Raw genomic sequence first — 23432 nt, forward strand, 5'->3', positions numbered from 1 at the left:
TCTCAAAATCATCATTCAGACAATATACTTACTACATTTTTCCTGTAGACAAAGGGTTGCAGAAAAGTTGTTACCTAATTTATGCTCTCATTCTCACTCTAATAAATGGGTTCAAATTTGCTTTGCTCGTTTTCTAACCGTAAACCGTTGGATACGTTGTAACAACATTTTATTTTTCATGTTGGTTTTTTCCTATTTCGCTTGATTAGTTTTTAATATTCATGAGTAATTTGAGATAATTAAATACTTCAGTTATTTTTAGGAATGGAAATTTGCCATAGGCGAACTATCTCTAAGGTGACAGGTATAACTTGCCCCAACAAGGACGTTAACACAAACAAATATTTGAAGCCTTTTTTATTTTTATTTATTATTTTTTTACTCCGTTACATAGTCGATAGAAAACAAAAATCTCTATTTCACTATTAGTTTTTAATATTTGTATTGTTACTCCAAAAGAAATTATTTGAAAAAAGATTTTCGAAAATCTTACCCCAGGAAAAACAATTTTCTTAAATTTTAAATTTTTAGAATGGCTAGTCATATATTGTTGAAATTTATAGAATAAGTGTGCATGATAATAATGCAAACATGGTGAAAATTTCAAATGTTTAAATTTATTAAATTGCTAAATAACTCCAATAGAAGTTGGAGTTATGCCATGCCCCTGGGCCTTCTAGTTCTACTCTCCCCTATATGGTGCTAATTTTGGGGTTGTTCTTGCTACGAATGAAGTTTTTCATACCGAACTTAAACTACGTTTAACTGTTCAATGGACCTACTCGAAATCTGGAGTATGTTCATGGCTTGTTCTTTGTTCTCGAAGAGGTACCGTAGGGTTTCGGCGTCAGGGTAATAGAATGCGGGTATGGAAGTAGAAGTTAGGTGTAGGGTAAACAACGTGTTAGTACACTATAGGGGTAATTGAAGGCTACTTGAAGAGACCCTACACTGACTTCGAGCACATAAAAAGAATGAGAGTGCAACACTCACCTGAAAACTTGAGATTTCATTCCAATAATAAATTAAATTGCCTTCTACATGCATGTGCTGATCAGACCGCATAAGACAATGCAAAAAATCTCCTATTGAGATTTTAACCTATTTAAACCACACTCTCATACTTTTAAGGTACTCGAAGTGCACCAAAACTCGGTGCGAAATGCGTCAACACTCGAATTCGAGTGACAATAGCTCGAAGCTCGAGTGGTTGTGTTTCGATTGCCCATACTCGAACCGTTCGAATGGAAAATTCAGCGTATATTTTAACTTCCTTCGAGTAGGATACCAGAATCAAATGGGGCCCAAAGACTATGCAAAATACAAATTACTATCTATATAGGAATGAATAAACTAAAAAAAAACTAAGTTAACATGGTGAAAAGCACTTTTCATCTATCCATGCGTATACATAGACTCTCATCTTTATCTACACTGAATAAATATATATAAATAAGTTAAAATTATATATATTAAAATAAGTTCTGCAAAGAAAAAATAAATATCTGAAAAAAATATTTTACTAGGGACAATGATTTCGGTCTGGGCAGTTCCGAACTGCCCATGAGGCCCAAACTGCCATGAGGCAAAAAACCATGAGGCCCAAACTGGTTAATATGTCTGTTTTTCGGGGTTTAAATCGGGCCAAAGCCGGTTTTTGTATACTTAAAACAAAATTAATCAAAGCTTTGTTTAAATTAAGCCTAAAACATGCTAAAAATTTGTTTTTTTTTATTTAAAAATAAATTTAAGGTTATTTCACTTAAATTGTACTTTCTGAAGCCGAATATCAAATATAAAAGATATCATTACTCGGCGTTTGGGTCGCAATATCTTTGCCTTATGAATCCGGCACCCTAACCACTCGCCTATCTCTTGTTGTGATTGGGAAGGTTGTAATCTTCATTGTAAAAATAGCATTTGGACTTAGTATTTTCGCGCCTTTTGTGTCTTTGTGAACCACATACAGTACCCACCAAACTATTAGGTACACCCCCCTATTTTCAATGCATTCTTATGGCACTACGTGTCCTAGAAAAATGCAATAACTCTTGAACCGCTTGGGCTAGATTTTTTTCCTTTTGGCCCTGAGTAGATCTAATGATGATCTACATTTTTTCTACACATGAAGTTGTCGTAGGATTAACCCCCACGGCGCTACGGTATCGTTCAGTTTATTAGGTACACCCGTTTTCCCCCCATATGCGCCGTGTTAAATACGGCGTTTTCAAAAATTTACAAAAAATACTAAAAATCAAGCTAAAATCTTTTTCTTTGTGCCAAAAGATGCAGAATTCTTCACTCTATACGAATATAAAGAATAATTTACAATCAAACCAACTCAGAGAACCCTTCCCTATACCCTAAAGTTTTCCACTTCAAAATTTGTACTTTTTACTACACACTTGCACTGTCGCCCCCATAGGCATTAGAAATTTCGACAAATTTTGAAGTGGAAAACTTTGAGGTATAGGGAAGGGTTCTCTGAGTTGGTTTGATTGTAAATCATTCTTTATATTCGTAGAAAAAGATTTTAGCTTGATTTTTAGTATTTTTTGTAAATTTTTGAAAACGCCGTATTTAACACGGCGCATATGGGGGGAAAACGGGTGTACCTAATAAACTGAACGATACCGTAGCGCCGTGGGGGTTAATCCTACGACAACTTCATGTGTAGAAAAAATGTAGATCATCATTAGATCTACTCAGGGCCAAAAGGAAAAAAATCTAGCCCAAGCGGTTCAAGAGTTATTGCATCTTTTCTAGGACACGTAGTGCCATAAGAATGCATTGAAAATAGGGGGTGTACCTAATAGATTGGTGGGTACTGTACAAAACCCAAAACATGAAAACGAGACCAGTTTTAGACTGCTTTGGGCCATACGGAATTTTATATTTGTGCCCTTAAAAAACTAATTTGGGACCACACCAACAGGAGGGACAAAAGCCGTCTTTTTTCAATCTTTTTTTCTCGGCACGATAGTGGCGTCAGACGGAACCCTTTATTTTTTAAGCGTTTAAATTAGACGGACAAAAGCCGCATTTTTCCTGCCGTCCATGTGGACGGTACCACGGTAACGGTTTTTATACCGAAATAAAACCAAGAATGATGTCTGGGTGGCATTATTTTTCAACTCATGCCTCCATAAATAATATTGCTATCATTACTTGCCAAACAATATAGTATACACAGAACCTACTACCACTGAGTCACACCTGCGTGCTTACCCGATCCTTTTTTCTTTCTCTTGTTTTCTTCTCAAAAGTAAAAGTCAAGAAAGGGGATAGGGTGAACACACCGGTAAACTTCCCGCCAATATAAATTAAAACAGGCTATACTTATAATCCTGTTCCAGAAACTTCGAAGCGTGACTGTAATACTGGAATACTGGATTTGATCCATTAACCAAATTTATCGTAATCCAGTGCTCTTTCATAGTGCTAATCAAAAGTATTCGAGAATATTAGAAGTAGCCGATTCTTCCAAATTTCCAAAGTATACCAAGAAATACTCACAGTGTACCAAGAAATGTTGAAAAAAAGCTACCTACGACCCTCTGGCTATGGTCGATGGCAACGGGGAAGGGGAAGGAAAACCTCATTTTTGGCATCAGAGAAGCGTAATATGATTGGCCGTAACTAGACAAGGACATGATACAAACGATACAAACACTAAAATTAACTTGCTTTGTTGCCAGTTAAAACTATATACGAATGAAGCCTTTTGACATCTATTTTCGATAACGTTTAACTTTTTGATTGACCTCCTCGAAATCTGGAGTAGTAATCTGTAGTATATGTAGTAATTTAATTTGTTTAGTCGCATAATAATAAAATTTACTTGCATGAACTTACTTATTATCAGTTTTCACAGAATCTTATGAAAACTTGTTATGAGTAAGTTGCTGACAGAAATATATTTAGTCAATATACATAGAAAAAAATTTTGAAACAATAGAAATTTTTAAAGTCAGGCAAAAAGTACAAAAACTTGATTCTTTCTTAAAATCAGTTAAAAATAAAGCTGATGTCGACATTTGAAATAAAAATTAAGTTTAAATTTAATTCTCATCGGTTTTTACTATATATACACTTCAGGGTCTGACAAAAAATGTTATAAAAAACAAAATAAATTATACTAGACAAGTAGATGGTTAAAATGTAAATACCATGTAGTAGAGCCAGGCAAGAATTGTATCTCCACCACAATGGTAGGTGAAATGTTAGAAAAATTGCACGTCTGCTAATTTATTTAAATATTTTCTTATAATAAATAAGTCAATGTGAATTTCTAATAATATTTCCTTTAAAATAAAAAGATTTAGAAGGTTTTTATTTCTTGATACATTAAGTAACCAATATTTGCATTAAAATGCAACACTAAGTGTTTAAGGTTTAATGGGTTTCTGAATGCATGAACATCGTCGATTGTTTGTTAAAGAAAATCGAACATGGTGGTTGTTTTAGTTCATCCCGGCCTTCATTTTCCAAGTATTACAAGTTTAAAAGCCATATTGGAACAATTGTTTTTAGGTAATTTTGTAACAAATGGTTTTCATTATTAGGACCCTATTTAAATTAGAATCGATTTCCTACCTGTTTCCTACTTTTTTGTGCTACCATTTTAAGTAGATAAAAAAAGGAAAACGTAGGAAACTAAAATTAAGAGAGAAGGGGAGACCGGGGCTATGTGGGACACTTTTTTTCTTTACGCCGCCAATTTTTTAAATAGAAGAATTAAGAAAAAATAAAAGTATAGGAGTGATTCCCATGCATTTCTCTACATTAAGTTATGTTTTCATTTTTTTCCGTAAAACTTTTCAATAGTTATTTAATTAAATGTGAAGAGGAAAAAATGCAGAAAAACTATTTTCTTAGGGTTAAACGGAACAGAGCCAGGGGGGAAACGGAACACTGTTTTTCTCTGAAACGGATGGATTAAATTTATTAAAAGACGCACTAGTGAAAAGGAAATTGATTTCTCTTTCAGAAGTACTGTCATTTTATTCATTCTATTAAGTATAAGTAGAGATACAATAAAAAAATTAAAGATGTCTTTTTTTAACTGTTTTGGCCGTTTACCTGGCAACAGATGGCTGTACCATTTAACCCGGACCCGAACAACATCAAATAAACTAAATTATCAAATACTTAGAAACATATTTTTATCAAATAAAAATACTATTTTAAACTAGAAAGAAAACTCTATCAAATAGTTATCTGGGTTTTATAAAAATATTTATAGAAGTATAAAAAAAAATTGAAAACTATACGTACAAAATTTTTTTCCCGATTCTAATTTTTTTCCCCCATAAAACTTGCCATATTAATCAGAAATTCATGAAAAACAGTTTAAAGGACAAATAAAACATCATTTAAAATACGTAGTATTTTTATCGAAATTTTTAAACAAATAGTACAAATCAAAACTGCCCTGTAAATTTTAGCCCCATGTCCCACATAGCCCGGTCTCCCCTATGTTCAAGGGTATTACTACGTCCTCGAAGCTAACCGAAGGGATTCGGTGCGGCAGGTTAACCAAATTCAGATATGGAACTCGAAGTTAGGAAAAGGGTATAATACAACCCTTTGAGAACGCTTAGGGTAATCGAAGGAATACTAGAAGGGACCCTTGGTCTTGTTGACCACTTGGTCTTTGAGTATTAAAAAAGAATGAGAGTGTAATAAAAATTTCTAACAGTGTATTTAAAAATCGTGAAAAATTCAATAGTATCTGTCCTTAATTACTGAATAATAACCATTAACAAGTGAACCGCGAGACAAAATGATATTTTTTTTAAATTCTGGGTAAACAAATAGATAGGTTTTGTTAAAAACCGTAATCGCCTAGCTTTTGTAATTTGGGAGATATTAAAAAAAAACTGAGGAGGTAAACTGGAATTTTGACATTATTTTTGGATTGTGTGCACCAGTTTTCTCGTCAGTGTAGGGGAAAATAAATGAGAAAATTGAAGAAATAAGGTATCCTAACCTCAAACAAGACTTTTCCTAACCACTTCCAAAGAGTAAAGTGTCTATTTATGCAACGAGAAAAGTAGCCACAAGTAGCTCCAGGGAGCAATACATTAACAGTGTTGCGCCAGTTGCTGCTTCTATGTATCTATCTTTTCAGTCCTTTCGTTTATTCATATACTCATTTAAGAGCCAATTAAACATGAGATGAAAAGTTGTAGTACTTAAAAAGTTGCTTCTTCATGCCAAGTTAATGTATGCTATACGCTATAAAATATTATAGAAGCCACCGTAAAATTTAGTTGAAAGCCTATTTCCAAAAACAGTGAAACTGGTAAATTGCTCTAGAAAAACCTGGAAACAAGATGTTGCATTGAAGACTGGTAACTTAATTATATTTTAAAGGAGAAGATTTTTATTCCATGAGAAATAAAGCTCTTCATTCATTTCGGAGTAAAAAGATTCATCAAATTATATTTTTTTACGCATGATGAAAAGGTTAGTCCATCTCGTTCTCCTTTACTTTATTGGAATTTTATCTTCATATTATGTTAATAAATAATTTGGTGTGATGGGGGAGGGTGTGAATAGTTGTCAGAACTGGCTTTAATATTGTGTTAAGCGTTTGTAGAGAATATTCTACAAAGTTTTGGCAGCTACTGCATTTTGTCTTGATAATGACGAAAAAATATGCCGTCAATAGCGCAAGACATGTTTGTCTTGAACTTGAAGTTATGTTGAGTTAAAGACTTATTTGTCTTGCTAAAAAACCTAAATTTCTAACTAATACACGTTCAAGGAAAAAGCGACGATTTTTAATTTTGCAGTGAGGTGCAGCTGACTTTTTTCTTGTATGTCGATACAGATGGGACTTGATACATAGAAAACAATGGAAAAAGTGAAGGAGGGGGGGCGCAGTCACATATACGGCAATCGGCAACGCCGAATAAAATGCCTGAAAAATGTGTCGAAATGGGGGTATCACGAAAATCGTGATATCTCGGACATCTTAAAGAATTATTAAAAATCCTTTGGGATTCGGAAAGAGGGATGAAAGGGCTACATTTCTTTTTTATTCGTTTTTTTTTAAAGCCGAATATACGGCTAAAAGCGATGTAGTCGGAGGGGGAGACTTTGGGTTTTCGTAATATTTCACGATTTTCAATCCCGATTATCTCGTGAAGGAGAAAAGATAAAAATCCGGACTTTATTCCGTTGGAATTGCCTTGCGATTTTTATTAAAATAGACCTATTCCGTATTTTTAGAGTCTTTTTCCGGATAACGATCCGAAAAGTACCTCAACCAGAAAGAGGGTATTTCGGTCCGGTTGAGTGGGAGATCGCCCTTTAAAAAATCAGCAAACTCGTTGATTAGTTTGCTTTCGAGTCATGTGCGCATCAATGTGGGTCTTATAACCTGGACAGTATATGTGCGTTCATGTGTATACATCTCCCCCTTTTTCCCGTTTCACGCCGCCATTTGCTTTGTTAGTGTACCCCCTAAAAATGTGGTTTTCTATCTTGTGCAGATTTTTCAACGAAAAGTCGCACAAATTCATACTTTTTTCATCAGAAACAAGAAAAAAATGTAAGTGTATATTTATGTGGTATTATATTTTTTCACTCCCTCCAAAAAAACATTTTCGTGTTTTCGGTGAGCAAAAATTATTTTTGGGAAATCTTACAGAAATTTGCCTCGGTAGACACCCAAACTACTGAGGAAAAAATCTTTTATGGAGCTATTTTCTGTATTCATCCACTCGAGTAAAAATGTCAACAGAAAACAGGATTTTTAGGTAAAAGGCCGGGGAATAACAAAATATGCGACTACATTAAAATCTAATTCAAGTTTTTCTCGTTACGGGGGAAACAATTAGAAGTTTGTGTCGGAAAGGGAATTCTTATTCTTGAGGGAATTACAATTTATGGTAAAGTTTCATCCCATTTTATGCCCTTTCCTCATTCTTTTTCCTTTTCGCACTTATCTCATCAAACTATATGAGAAAAAATATGATTTTTAATGACATAAATGATTTTTTCATAACTTTGGTGATCTAAATTTTTTCATTAAATGATGAGCATTTTCACCCTCATATTTGTCATAAAAAATGTTCATGTCAAATATTTTGGTCTAATATTATGTGAACTAGAATTCATTTCGTAGTAAAAAAGAAAACAAATCATATAAATTTCTTGAGTTTACCATGGATTTTTGCTTAAGAAATATGCAAAAAATCGTTGATTCATTAGAACCTAATAATAAATCTGGAATTTTATCATATATCATAAGTTTTTATTATCATTTTTGTATATCATTAACTTCTATTGATATTTTGTTATTTTGATTTAGTTAAATTAAACCTATTCAAGAATTCCCTTTCTCGTTAAAAAAGTGGTGACCTGCGAATGCAAGACCATTTTTGTCCAATTTATGTATGAACTATTCCGAATGTCCCGAATTGGATTCCTGTTTTTCTGGGAGAATTTGTCCGATAATCGGCAAGGTTTTTTTAACACTGTTGTCTTTGTAATACCAATAGGACTATAAATCGTGTTATATTACTATTTTTAATAAATTTCCTTGTTATTAAAACCGATAAAAACGGCTTTTAACAACATTTTTTGACATGTTTAACACAGCACTTAAGGCGGAATCCATCAACTAAAAAAAATAAATGCATTGCAAATGCATAAAACGGAACCAACCAAAAAATCCATAATTAGTCTCATTTCATAGTCCGTATAACAAACCTCACTTTGTATGAATTATATTTCTTGGGGTTGTTTTGTAAATCATTTAGGAATTTTTTTTAAAGGGTAGTTTCTAAATTCTAAATAACTTTTCTGCTGTGTTCCTCTTAATAATATATAAAAAAATGTCATCAGACGCTTGGCACCATTTTTGAGCGAGTTTAGACTGAAATTCACTTGTGACATTGTTTTCTTTTTTTTTTGCATTTCATTTTAGGAATTAGTTTGGTGAAATGTTTTTAATTTACAAACGTCGCTGTCGATCGTCGGTTCCATTTTTTGCCACTGTTATCATCTATACATTTTTCCATTTCTTGCCTCCTAATTCTTTGAATTCTGAAATTCATCTCTACAATTTGATGGAAGAGACATTTGGGGAGCATTGGTCAACTGAGCTATCCTCGCATAATTCTTTCTGTACTGTCGGTAAAGTCTACAGTCGTGGCTACAAGTTTCTCTAAGTGTAAAAAGATAAAATCCTACTATAATAAAATGTCTAGGCTATGTGCGGATGGTATTATAACAAATGTTATACAGGTTTAGGTACCTTACTTCTTCGTTTTATTTATTGCTATAACACGCTCAGTGGTCACCAAATTGGGACTTGTACAGTACCCATCACAGGTATTAGATCACCTTCCTCAAATTTTGGTGTTTTGACCCGAATTTGGGGTGTCTTGAGCAGGAAATTTTTTAGCAATTAATCCTGCAAAAAATCTGAGGGGGCATTTTTTAAATTAGTACCATCTAGGACCAGCGATTTCTTACTGCAATATTTTTCTTAAAAATATGAAAGAGGGGAAGACGAAAAATTTACAAATTTTCCAAGTCCCAAATTTTTTTCGTTAAACTATTTGATAGCGATTTAATAAAATGCCAAAAGGGAAAATTGAAGAAAAAATTATGGTTTAACGGGACAGAACCGTCTGCAACGGTGAATTTTATTTATTTAAAAATGTACTTATGAACAAGAAATTTCTTTCTCTTTCAGAAGTGCTATCTTTTTATTTATATTTTTAGTATGAATGGAGATGTTTTCACAAAAGAAAAAAATGTCTTTTTTTAGCTATTTTATCTGGCAACAGCTGACAGTAACATTTGACCGGAACACAAAAAACGTCAAATAAAATAAATTTTAAATACTTAAAAACACATTTAAAAAAAATAAAACTACCACATCAAACAGCTATCTGGGTTTTATGAAAATATTTCTAAAAGTATTAAAAACATGAAAAACTAAACGTCCGAAATATTTTAGCTGATTCCCTTTTGTTAAATTTCCCATAAAACTCAGAAAAGTAATCAGAATTTCAAGAAAAAAAAGTTTAAAGGATAAATAAAAAATCATTTTACATACGCATTTGATTGTTAAACAAATTCTGCACATTAAAATTGCCCTGTATACATTATAGCCCCTCCCACAAAGACCTGGTCTCCCCTACTTCATTGGATATTAGGTCAGAATAGCACAGTGGTTTTTAAGCTGGAGTGTGACTTCATAGATTGATGGTTAAAATCTCAGCAAAGCTAAATATGAAATTATAAATTCACCCTATGATGACTAAATTATCATGGATTTATAATGATATAAAGTTGAGTAAGTAAAATAAGTAAGTAAATTCTGTAAGCAAGATCTGCCAAAAAAACATATTGGTTAAGTACATTACTACCACTGTTTGTGTTTTGAAAAATCTCTAATCCACAAAGTTACTAACTTAGCGAAAAAATTGTTTTTCATTGAAAAAGGGTTGCGCGTATCTTAAAATATAAGTTGATGTTTAGAGATAAGTGCAGAAGAGCAAAAAGTAAGGGGTGAGACTTAAATCATTTATTAATTTTGAAATATCTTTCTTTATCATATTCATACAGTTATTGACCAATACCATCCACAAATACACATTAAAAAACGGGTTATGTGCTACATGAAAAAAAAACTTGCAGCTACGATTTATTACAAATATGGTTCATCGAAAGAATAGAAACCCGTTGCACTCTCATTTTAAAAAAAATATCTATTAATACTTACTGGATGTACTTAATATTAAGCATAATCATGATATAGGAAACGAATTTGTGTATGGTTAATATTACTGAATTTTAAAGTAGGGTAGCCCTGTTAAAACAGCTCGTTAAATTTCGTATCTTCAGTTCCAAAAGAAATTTTATATTCGTCGTTGTCAGCTGGTACGAAAAAGTCGAAGAATGAACAAAAACGAAAATTTCATAGATAACAAAAAGGAAGAAGTTGTTTGAATAGTATATCGAACCGTCATCCTAGAAAACTACATTTAAATACTTTAACCAGTCAAAGTTTAAATACCAGCCATTCGTTTTGTAAGGTCAATATTTCAAACGTCCCTGACTACCCGTTTCTTCCAACGTTCTCCCTAAGAAATTACTTAGGCACATAATAAAATTTTGCTGCACATTTAACCCCAAAAGAATGGTTTGGGAAAGTACATAAATAATCGTGCAATCCATCAACTAGGTAGAAGAAACGAAACCGCCAGCAGCGGAAAACTACATATTTTATCACCATTTTAACTACTTAACCATGAGACAATTACTACTTATCTAATTAGACTTTAAACATTTTTTCTACTGAAAAAATAAACAAACTTAAATATGCAATTCTTTTACCTGTTAAAAATTTGATCCGATTTAAGGGTCGAAAAAATTAAATAAGATTAGATACAAAATTAGCAGTAAACAAATATCGGTCTCGGGATTTCATCATTCCATTTGGATCTTCTTCCGACAACCTATTATAATTATAATATGATAGTAACTTCTTCATGTGGATTAATGATATTTTTAGGTTGATAATTTTTTTATAGTTTTCATTAGGTTTTTATTGCAGTTACCAATTGACAGTTTAAAAATTTAAAATGAAATAATTTTTTTGCCCTTAACTCCACTTCACTTTCTTTTTTTTGTGGACTTCCCTAATACCCTTAATACTTAAAAAAAAAAGTTTCTTAAAGGAAATCCTTTTCTTTTTCAGAAGATAATTTTTATTAATTTTTTTAACCATATTCTTGGTTGAAAACGTTATATTATCGTAACCTTTTCTTGGCGCAAATTAACTTTTATGGTTAGAGATACGAGGGAAAACTTCGAAAAATTTGTTCATGTCGCAAACGCCAAGTATTCTTTTTGCCTATAAGAATAAAATGGGCCATTCTACCCCGCCTACACTAGCAATTTTCCCCGTGACTCATCAACCCATCTCCTTCATTTTCAAAGCGCTTTTGCTTTGAAACAAAGAGATTTGTCATAAACTAAAAATACGCCTTTGATAGCTAATTCTTCCTCTTTTTAAAACCTATCGAGGATAAAAAATATTGAGAAATAAAGAAGTTGGGGCTCAAAAACTTAAACAAGTGCGGGTGATGCCGATCCTCCCCTAATGAAAATGGAAGGGGAGTAGGAGAAAGGGGGGCTAGTTGTTAGATTTATTTTTTTTAATTTTTTTAGTATACTGTTTGTGAAGTTTATGAATAATGCAGATTTATATTCGTTTTTTCTTTGGATTGATCGTGTTTGTTATCGTATTTAATTTACATGAAATTCAGAAATTCAGAAAAACTGAAAATATAATTTTGGGCAACTTGCTTCACCTATATATACACGTTAGATAATACGTCATTGCATTATCGCAAGTCTTCCAATTCTGTCCAACCCCTAATAAATGGAATTCTTTTAATAGTAAATTTAATCGAATGCTAAATCACTAATTACATAAAAACCACTCGAATATTGCATACAAAATTTCATGTTTTAAAGATAAAAATAATTTAAAATGGGAGTGCAAGTCTTTGAAGCATGCTGCCCACCTAAAATCTTTTTAAATGTTTTTTTATGTTTTAATATATAAAAAATAAAATAAATTTATACTATTAAAACAACAGAAATGGCCAATGAAAACCGTTTACAACAGGATCACCCTTGCGTTATTGAACTTATCAGAAGATTGTTCTTGTACCTGCCATCCCCAAAAGAGAATTCTCCTAACCTTAATTTTCCCGATGTATCGGACCCATCTTCAGGCCAATCCAAAGTAATCCTTAATCACCTAAAAAATAAAGTAGGTTTTTACAAATTTTGTGGCATTTTTGGTTTAATTTTCTTCTTTTCATCATTGTAATGTTTGCATATTGTCAAAGTCTGGAGCTTTTTTTGTTGAGTGTGGGGCATTAGATGGTGAATATGGCTCTAATACGCTATACATGGAGCGATACCTGGAGTGGAAAGGAATACTGATCGAAGCGAACAGAGAATTATTTAAAGAAGTTTTGGCAAAACGACGCCATGCTTGGTCTTTACCAGTTTGCCTCAGTACGAAACCATTCCCTACTAAGGTATGTAAGCCTAGTATCCTATCATGACTTGAAAAATTCAATAACAGATTTTTGCTTCTAATCAACACTGCTAAATTGTTAGTCGATTCTAACGGAAGAAAGTCCAGTTTTTAATTTTTTTTTGTTCCCGAGATAACCGGTATTGAAATTCGTGAAATATGTATTGTTTCATAATGTAGCAAGTTCTTGTATTATATCAAATAGAAGGGATTTGATACATATTTAACAGGAAAAAAGCGAAGGGTTGGACAGGAGAGGGGTTAAAAGGGATATAAGTTATATATAAATCGACAACGCCGAATGCAATTCTCCAAAAATTGGTATAAATTGGGGTATCACAAAAATCTTAATAATTCGAATATCTGAACTGAGTTTAAAAATCCCTTTGAAGTTTTTAAGAACAGAGCTACATTTTAAATTAATTCGTTTTTTTAGCTGAATATCTGGCAAAAAGCAATGTTGACGGGCTGAGACTTGGGGTTTCGTGAATTGATATTTCATGAATTTTGATCCGGATTAGCTTGGGAACGAAGGAGATAAATCTGAGTCGAAGATTGTTGGTCAAAAGCAACCAAAAATGTTAGTTTGGATACTAAAAGTCTATTTCGTAGATAAAATTCCCTTTTTTTCGGTAATATTTAGTTGGGTTTGGAACGCATAGCTCCTTAAGTTTCCGTGAGAACTAGATCAATTTCCCCTAAGCTGCTCTCAGCTTGCCTTAAACTCTGGGTAGGTACTGTATCTTTTTAAAAAACTGCAAGCTGTTTTTAGTGTGCGCATTACTAAGAAAATTTGAATTACCATTTTATCATTAGGGGAGACCGGGGTTTGTAGACCTTTTTTTAACGCCCACCTCTGCGCATCGTAATTTTTATTAAAACGATAAAATGTTTAGCTTATATCAAACTTTATTTTCTTAACCTAAAATTAACATAAAAAAGTATTAGAAAAGCATAAATTCTAGCAAAAAAATACGTTTTATTGCGACACCTTCAGTGGGCAACTTACCAACATAGGGATTTACACAGGAATTAGGAAAACACACAAATATAAATGTTTGTCTTCTCACAAATCCAATAACAAACCAATAAACCAAGTTTTAAATATAGTCCTGTATACCGAAACGTTATCAAGTAGGAAGTCTGGCTGGCAGCTGGCTAACACATATTTCATATTCTTCCCGATTGAATCATTGAACTAACTTGGCCTTTCCTTCATCTGTAAAACTTGGTCGAAAAATCTTTATTTCTTATTAGCTTAATTAAGTAGGCCATCAGAATGCACTTAATTTCATTGTAACCTGACATTAAAAGATTCTTCTGTGTTTTTTTAAATAAGACACTCCAGCTTCTTGGTAAAATCTTTTGAGTCAACCAGTTTTACCTAGCTAAAGATTTTTCGATCTTCGTTGTTGGTAATTGTAGAATCATTGTGGGCATAAATTGAAAGCTTTCTTACACAGGACAGAATACCATAAATGTCTTCTTATCGATGGATGTAATGAACTAGTAAAGCCCTTTCTTCATCCATGAAAACCTTCCCGATAAATGTTTGTAGACTCATTAACTCAATTGATTATTCTATAGACTGCATTAAATTTCTTTCTTAGCTGGTATAAACTTGAACAACATTTAATTTTGAAAGCACTTTTTCTAGACATCTGTTCCCGTAATTAGAAAAAATGTCCTTATTCTTTCTGTCAATGTAGTTTTACAGACTTTTTCTTAGTATATCAAATGGGATTCACACATTGGTAATTCTTCTTACTTCTTTCAAAACAATTTAAATTGCTCTTTCAATTTGAACACTTAAAGTCTTTCCTCTTCATCATAATTTTTCATAATCTAAAAAGAAAAGAGAAGATTTTGACAGAGAAACAGGACTATTAAAAAATAGGCCAACTTGCTCCCGAAAAAGGGTGCGTGTCAGTTTTTCGTTTCAAATTACTTACCTCAAATCAAGTTATATCGACATAAATAATTTATTTCAGCTAGCTCAATGAAAAAACTACGTAACGAAAAAATATCACAAATATACACGGAGTTGACAAAAAGGAAATCGGTCTGGTATAAAAAAATTCACGGCGGGGTCAAAAACATATTTGGGCTATGAAACGTAACGATTTTAGTGCAGATGAATAAAAATTTGGTACACACACCCTATTGATCCAACTGGAAACTTTTGCTATTCTGAAAAATTCTGGATCTCAAGTTAAGCAAAATTAAAGGGAAAAGAGCGACTTACCACTAAGACAACTAGCCCCGGTCTACCCTTGTTTAACCATAAATTAGCTGTTGGCTATTAACATATGAATGAGCATAATTACAGATTTGTGATTTGAAATGATATTCCATAATTTTTCTTCATCGAAACTTCTGTATAGTATTGAAAGTTTGCTTTAACATGAATAAAAATTAAATTTTTGTTAGGTTCAATTCGATGCCAATGACGAAGCAGGGAAGATTTATGAACCCAACAAATTAAAAAAAAATGCTGAAAAGGAGGACATATCAAGCTGGCTTATTGAAGCACAATGCTTCCCATTGTATTCAATTTTGCTGGCTGTGGGCCAGACTCGTGTAGATTATTTTAGTCTCGACGTAGAAGGAAGTGAAATTAATATCCTCACAAACATACCCTGGAAGCATGTTGACATAAAGGTAAAAAAAAACAAAAAAAAAACAAGGAGGGGTCAGTGTTCATATGGTAAGAGTTTGCTTGTTATACGTAAAAAATTGTCAGCTACTATATTACAAAACAGTTATGTATACCCACATAAATGAAGAATTACGTGTTTAGTACGTATTATGAAGAATTTTTTGTTTAAACCACTTGGGGTCTTTGAAGGTATACTCTCTATCAAATTTGTCTAGGAATGTGGGGACATTATTTTACATAACGAGGGTTCTTTACATATACATTCGCTGCTGGAAGTTTCAATACCCTGTGCTAAAAAAACAACCTTTTTATTCTGTATTTCTGGATGGTATTAGCCTATGGTAGAGGTCGAGTTACCTTATTTGCTTGATTTTCGTATCCTCCCTCCAACAAAACGTGTTGGGGCGGACTTTCTTAACTAAATGGATGGCCATGGCAATTGAATCAATTCCCAATAAACCAGAACACTGAATGGTGCCTTCGAGGTTTTTTATAGTTATTTTCTATTACACAATTTTTACAGGAAACAGGGAACTGCGTGGTAGGGAAAGAATGACTGGTTATAGACAAATTAAACAAAAAATGTTGTAGAAAAGCCCATGCATTTCGAGCCATTTTGCTATTGAATCATTATAGACTGTCTAAGGCCATAACTCATCAGAAACACCCTGTCTTACTGGCCCATGGAAATGTGAGTCTGTATCTCGTCTTGACTTGGGTCCGTGTTTGGTGTGGGAAAAAAGTGGACCTGTAAGGCAGGACCCTTTGTTGGAATGTGTCTTTCGAGGGGAACAGGACCCCAAAACTTCGGATGGAGAAACGGCAATAGCAATAGCAAGCGAGGGCGTTCACCCTCGTTTGCCCACGCCACCCATTACTTCAAATTAGATATCCCTATAACATTTACTAAAAGCATTTTCGTTCCAAACAGAAATTTTTAAATAAATTTATCGGAGTAGTAGAAACAATCAGGAGGTGTTAAAACATCAGGCAAGGTAAGCCACAAACCCTTTTTAGCCACGAAGAGAGTTTTCCCTTTTGGCTGCTAGATGGCAGTGCTCGACAGTGGAGGTATTCCCATGGGATGTATCAGCAAATTAAGACGGGTGGGCCATCGGATTTCCAGAGAAAATCTCTCAGAGACTAATAATAGTTCTTAAATCAAATAGTGATATGACAGAGAATCGATCAGTTTGTTACTGGGACAAATTCTAAAATTATAAGATTAATTTTAGCATTTTCCATTTTAGGCAAAAGGATTCCATAATGTGTCACCCATATAAATGAGTGGTAAATTAATGATTGATGCTAAGATGTAGAGTTAAGTAAAGAAGGCGGTAAAAAATATAGAAATAAAAAAATATTATAGCCTTTCTCTTGCGATAGTCTCACACTATCCGGCAATAGGGGAGAGCGGGGCGACTAGGATAGTTTGTAAGTTGGCAGCCACCATTTTTCGTTCTCTTGCAACCGAGAGATTGCATTTTTTAAATTACCTGTTATGGTCTTAACTAAAACGCATATTAGAAAAAAAAACAATAAAATAGTCTTAGAAGTATGGGAACAACAAATAAAATAATTTTTTAGCCCTTTAATCGTGTTGTCTATTACGCTTTATTTTTTATTTTGAAGACTTCACTAGTTAACTTAAAATTTGTCCCCGAGGTATTAAGTTTAATATATAACCGAAGGTTTAGGGTTTTTTATAGCAGCATAGGCTCCTCCTCCATCGGTCGACCTGAAAAACTTGATTGGGATTTTTTTCAACCAATAGGAATCGTGTAAAGTGAAAGTGGTCAGTAATGACGAAATAATCATATTTCCAAGCTATTCCAAGCTAAAACTGGTAGATTTACACAATGGAAAATGTAACTAAAGATGGTTCGCATAGCTTTGATGCTTTAAACATGAACCCATTTGACATTCTAATCTTTAGTTTGCATTTAAAGATGTAAAAAATCGGTCATTTTGTATTTTTTCAGCATTTAAAGATTTCAAACATAGATGGCACCACTTGTTAAGTAAACAATAGTAACTAGACTGAATTGTAAGTTTCAAACGGTGGAAAAAAGTCTTGGAAAGGGGAACATTTTGAGACTACTTTCGTCACTCTGGCTGTGATGAGTCAGAGAAAGGGGATGGGAAAGGCTGGATCCATTCGGCAACAGAGGGATAGCCAGTATGTAGGCCGTGATTGTAGTAGGCCATGCTTTCATTACAGGACTTTCTGCAAATGAAAAACTTCCTTAAAATCTTAAAATCGTAATCAACTAAACTTAAACTCACTTTAAATCCCGAAGGTGCTCAAGGGGTCTTTATTAAAAATAAGTATCTAAAATAAAATTGTTTCCTCTTTCAGACAAAAATTTTTGTTTATTTCAATTGACCAGCTTATAGGGTGAAAACGCAATATTAACGAACCTACTTTTTTCGGGGCGAATTGTCTTGCAATTTTTGAGATGGGAAGAAAACATTTTCGGAAAATTTAGTTCATGACGACATCGCTAGGTGTTAATTCAGCCCATAAGTATAGCATGTGCCATTCTACCCCATTTATCCGAGCTATTTGCCACGCGACTTGACACAACCCCCTTCTTTTTCATAGCGCTTTTGGTTTTAAACAAAGAGATTTGTCATAAACCAAAAATACGCCTTAGATACAGTACCTACCTAAAGTTTGGGAACGCGCGAGAGAACCTTATGGAAAAAGGCGTTTTTCTCGGCGTTCCCAAAAATCCAATTTTGGTCGGATTGTGACAATTTTTTTTGTCGAAGCCATTATGGGTAGCAAGAGGCTGATTTTTTTTAATTATTCCTATCAAGGGAAGTGTAGGTTTATAATCGAGCCCTAATTTTGGGAACGCTCCGTAGAGCTATATGCAAATTAGGATACTTTAAGGGGGGATAAATAAAGAACGGGTAGAGCTAGGAAGACGCGTAAAACTCTGAAATTACGAGTTTCACTAGCTGAAAGACATCCTTCATTTTCAGATTTTTTGCGTCATATTAATTGTAGTCAATTGGAAATTTAAAACAGTTTCTATTTTTTGGCCCGTTCTAGTCCCTTTCTCCCCTCCCCCCCATTTCCACCACGCGAACCTTTTTCTCTGAAAAACAGTGAAAACGCGAACTTACGAGGGGGCGACAACCCAGCGTGGGTGGGTTCATCGGTGTAGAAATGATAAAAAATCTATTTTTTTTTAGAAAAGATCTGATCAAAATTTCGACTTTGCTGTAGCAGGCGATGTTTACCCTTTCTATTAAAATTGAACAAAAGAGAAATCGTGACAACACCACAGGGAGTGATAGAAGGGGGAAAAGGGTCAGAAATAACAAATCTTGTTTTCATATCAAAATTTATTACATTTAATGTTTATCGAAAAATTTGAAAATGGCACTAGTTAAAGAGCTAACAAAGTTCTTTACTTTGCACTTTTTGGCGACCCTTTCAGGTTATTTGTTTCCTATTTGGAGAGTGGTAAAGTAGCCAATTTTTAATAAACCCGTACAGAGTGTTTAAAAACTTGTACATCCATTTTTAGCTGCCCTCCCCTTAGATATAAAAATATTAAAAATTTCAGGAAGTAGCAAACTATTATGGCTACTAAAAAAAATTTTAATGCCCTCAGTCTAAAAACCTGATTTTGAGAACGCCGCGAAAATCAACTTTTTACATGAGCTTCTCTCGGGCGTTTCCAAACTTCTGGTATGTACTGTATACGTCCTAAACAAACTAACATTTTTTGTAGAGAGTAGGGAAGCAGGAAAAAAATGTTTTGCGAATATTTTTTCGCGACACCCTTTTTTCCCTATGAACCCCCATCAAAAATTGGATTTTTGGGACGCGGTTAAAATCGAATTTTTATGTAAGCTTTACTCCCTACACCATTGAAGCATACTTTTAATAATCTTATACAAATAACTATGTTTATAATACAGTTTTTTAGAGAATTTCCCAACAATTTTTTTAACCCAGCTGTTAAATGCAGAATGCAATCCAAAATTTTAAACATAAGCTTTTTTAATGGAAATAAAAATGTTTTTAAGCATAGGAGTGAACAAAATGTATCAAAATAACATCCGTAACATAATTCCTATAAGATATATGAAAAAAAAGAAATCAGTATTTTTTTCATTTTCCTATTTTAATGTATTCTTCTAAAGTAATGGGTAAAATTTGGAAACCTGCACTGCTTCATCATACAGAAATGTAAAAAAGAATCAAAATAAGAGCTAGAAACATGATTTCCACAAAATATGAAAATGGCAGCATAGAAAAAATGTAAAAATAGTACACAGCAGCGTGTAACCACTTAAATTTAAGGTTTTAAGGAAGCTAGCAATAATTTTAATTTTCAGTGACTTAATTTCCACTTAAGGCTCAAATTCCCTACTTAATGGTTCACTTCCTCACTTAAAATTTTAATTTCATGCCACTGAAATTATTTAATTGATAATTCTATGGTAAGATAAAAGTAGTTAAAAATTCTAGATTTTGGTGATTCCATGGGAATTAGAATGTGTTATAAATATGGGAACACAGCAAGAACAAGAGCGAAATTAAGAAATTCAAATGACTCCAAAAAAACTTTGAAGTGAAAAATTCGCGTATTTTTGTAAAAAACATGTTCTTATAAAATCCTTATAATGTAAGAAAATCTACGATGTATGTGTGCTTCGATGAAGCAGTTTCAAATATCAACTATTATAACTATAATGGTCGAATTTTTTTTCATCGATTTTCTATTGATGTTACTATTTCAGCCGTGTAAATAAAAAATGGGCAACAAAAACTGTTATCTTAAATAGGGAGATGCTTACACAAACCGATACCCTAGTAAATTTTTCATTTTTTATTAGGTGAGAAAAAATTTGTTTCTAGTAGGATGCTTAAATTTAAGTATTTTTTTAATATTTGGAGTGTGAGAAAAATTTTTAAGTGGGATAGACCATAAAATATTTTCCGCACTTTAAAGTAGTATTTTGTTAAGTGGTTTACTGCTTCGGTGTTGTTCCTGAACAACTATTTATAATAAATGGTGGGTTCAGAAAATTCTGTTTAAAAGCATTTTTTAAATACTGAACACATAAATGCATTCTGCATGCTGCTGGAACTTAATTCTCACTCTTCTCAGTTGATGCAGTTATCTGGGTTGCGTTCAACGTAGGAAAAAAGATAGGTAACTTTAACCAACTTACTTGGTTAGCTTATAAATTTACCTTTATACAGAGTAACCTTGAATTACTGCAATTCTATTTGTCAAGCGCAACCAATCGTTTCTTCAAGGGGTTTTCTTATTTTACGCAACAAAAAATAGACCTCTAGGATCATAGATAACCTTATTACATTTCTCATCTGTGATGACCGTTGATGACTACGACGCAAATCTACCTTCATAATAATTTTTTATGTTGCTTAATCAATCATAGCTGGTTTGCAACAGACCAGAAACTTTGAAAACATATTCAAGCAAACCACAAAGGGAGGAAACAAAGTAGGGTAGGTTAGATACCAAAGGAAAGGGGGAAAGAACAAAGGAAAGAAAATTTTTTTTAATTGATTTTCTCTTCCTCTATCAAGCTATCAAGCTGTCAAGCCACAAAGTTTTTAATAATTCGGCTAAAGACTTTTTTAACAAATACTGATTTCGTCACGTGACGAACTGGGGGCTAGCTAACTCATCTGTCTAAACGTACACAAAAGCTTACCACCCTAACTATTTTCTACTTTGGACTCAACCAATTGCCATACTTGAACTCCTCCCAATTTAATAGCGCATATTTTTTTTCATACTAAATTTTTTCAAAAGTACCCAGAAAATAATACAATTTTTAAAATTGCTATTTTTAATCATTCATTTACAGACACTGACAGTGGAGATCACATCACGAAGCAAACGAGAAATACAAAATCTTACAAAATACATGAAAAAACAGGGATACCAAAATACTGAATTAATGGACGGACCTGGATACTATGATTTAGTTTTCATTAAAAAAAGCTGATCACATTAATACATTATTTTATTGGAAACTGGGATAAAACCAAAAAACGTATAACAGATTTCTTTTAATTGTAATAAACGATTCTTGTTTAGAGACTCAAAGTCGTCTATGCACGAAAAATGAAATTTTACAGTAGTAAGTTACTAAGTTTACAGTAATCTTCCAAGACTTTAGATTTGTTGGAACACACGAAAAATGCACAGCAGCGGAAAACTACTCATTTTTTTTCTTTTTTGGGTAGTTTTAGGCTACTGATTTCATAAGTGATATTTTCATACTTATTTTTCTAATTGCCTTTTTTAACACTTATTTTTGTGAAAAATAATTAATTTACATAAATATAAGTGTTTTTGCAAATAAGTACTTTAAAGATGAATACTTATTTTTCGTTTTCATACTTATTATTTGAAACTTTGGTTTAATTTAGAAATTAAGTAGTTTTAAGCTATTTAAAACTAAATAATAATTGGTAAAGCTAATGGTTTACTGATAAAAATGAGTTGCTGACAGTAGAACTCCAAAGACAGAAGAACTCCACCGATAATAGAACCCCAATATTTTAAATAATTTTTAAAAATTTATTTGTATTTGACAGTAGATTTCTAACGACAGTAGAACTCCAAAGACATAAGAACTACCTTTTTAAATTTTTAAAAAAATACCCTACAATAGAACTTCAGTAATCGACAGTAGAACTCCACTGCCAAACAATAGAACTCCAATAATTCTTTTAATCATTTTAATGTCCGAAAATAGAATTCCATTCAGTTTTTTTAATTTTTTGCATGCCAAAAGTAGAACTCAATTGTTTTTTAAATATTTCAAAAGTCCAACGATAAAACTTTAAGTATTATAAAATTATTTCGTGTTCAACATTAGAACTCCATTTAAATTACAATATACAGGGTCCTCCAGTGAAGAACTTTGTCACTGCACTGCGAAAAAGAATTACATATCATAAAAAAGCTAAGATTGTTGTACAAGTGTTTTATTAAAAAAGCTTCTTAAATTAGTTTTTGTTCAATAAATCAAAGTTACTTACGTCTTTCATGTTTAAAATAAAACTTAAAAAACGCCAAACTTTAAAATACATGATAAAGGCAAACTGTTGCATTTATGAAATATTGCCGTGTTGATCATTGATCACGCGTTGGTTATTTCTCTCGCTATACGATCCTATTGGTATGTAATAATAATAATAATATATATTTATAAGGCGCCTTTTTCATTACATGGTCAAAGGCGCCCTTAAGATCAGAATAGGTTGACTACACTGTTATTAGGGGTGGGGAAGGCAAGTCTGTAGTAGTAAGTTTTTAGTCTGGATCGAAAACTAGTCAGGGTGGAAAGAGAGCGGAGTTCAAGAGGGAGGTCATTCCAAAACCTGGGTGCACTGCTAGAAAAAGAGCGCTCTCCCCATCGAACTTTCTTTGTAGGAGGAACAACGAGTTTGAGTGTTTCCTTATCCGAACGAAGCCCACTCCGGGTTGCTGTTTGAAATGACACCAATTCCATCAGATAAGCTGGTGCTGTGCCGTGAACACAGCGGAAGGCAAGTGTGTCGACCTTAAAGTCGATTCTGTACCGGATCAGCAGCCAATGTAATGCAGCCTACAAGTGGATAATGTGCTGCTGTTTTTCTCCATTCTTGACGTCCTGTTGATCAGTCGGACCGCAGAGTTT

At 33.0% G+C, this 23432-nt stretch overlaps 1 protein-coding gene across 5 annotated transcripts; it reads left to right on the top strand.

The window, feature by feature from the left end:
• Positions 1–6291: 6291 nt before the first annotated feature.
• LOC124325074 (protein Star-like) lies at positions 6292–21826 on the top strand. 5 transcript variants are annotated; one of them, XM_046784405.1, is made up of 7 exons: positions 6299–6356; positions 6428–6471; positions 8942–9150; positions 12636–12811; positions 12891–13085; positions 15515–15745; positions 21609–21826. In XM_046784405.1, the coding sequence occupies exons 3-7, from the start codon at positions 8958–8960 to the stop codon at positions 21747–21749; spliced, it is 936 nt and encodes a 311-aa protein (XP_046640361.1). In that variant the 5' UTR covers positions 6299–6356; positions 6428–6471; positions 8942–8957; the 3' UTR covers positions 21750–21826. The 5 variants fall into 5 exon arrangements, with proteins under 5 accessions (XP_046640360.1, XP_046640361.1, XP_046640363.1 ...); XM_046784404.1 differs by having other exon boundaries at positions 6292–6471; XM_046784407.1 differs by lacking the exon at positions 6428–6471.
• The last annotated feature ends 1606 nt before the right edge of the window (positions 21827–23432 follow it).

Source organism: Daphnia pulicaria, chromosome 1, assembly GCF_021234035.1.
Source record: "Daphnia pulicaria isolate SC F1-1A chromosome 1, SC_F0-13Bv2, whole genome shotgun sequence".
Classification (NCBI taxonomy): domain Eukaryota; kingdom Metazoa; phylum Arthropoda; class Branchiopoda; order Diplostraca; family Daphniidae; genus Daphnia; species Daphnia pulicaria.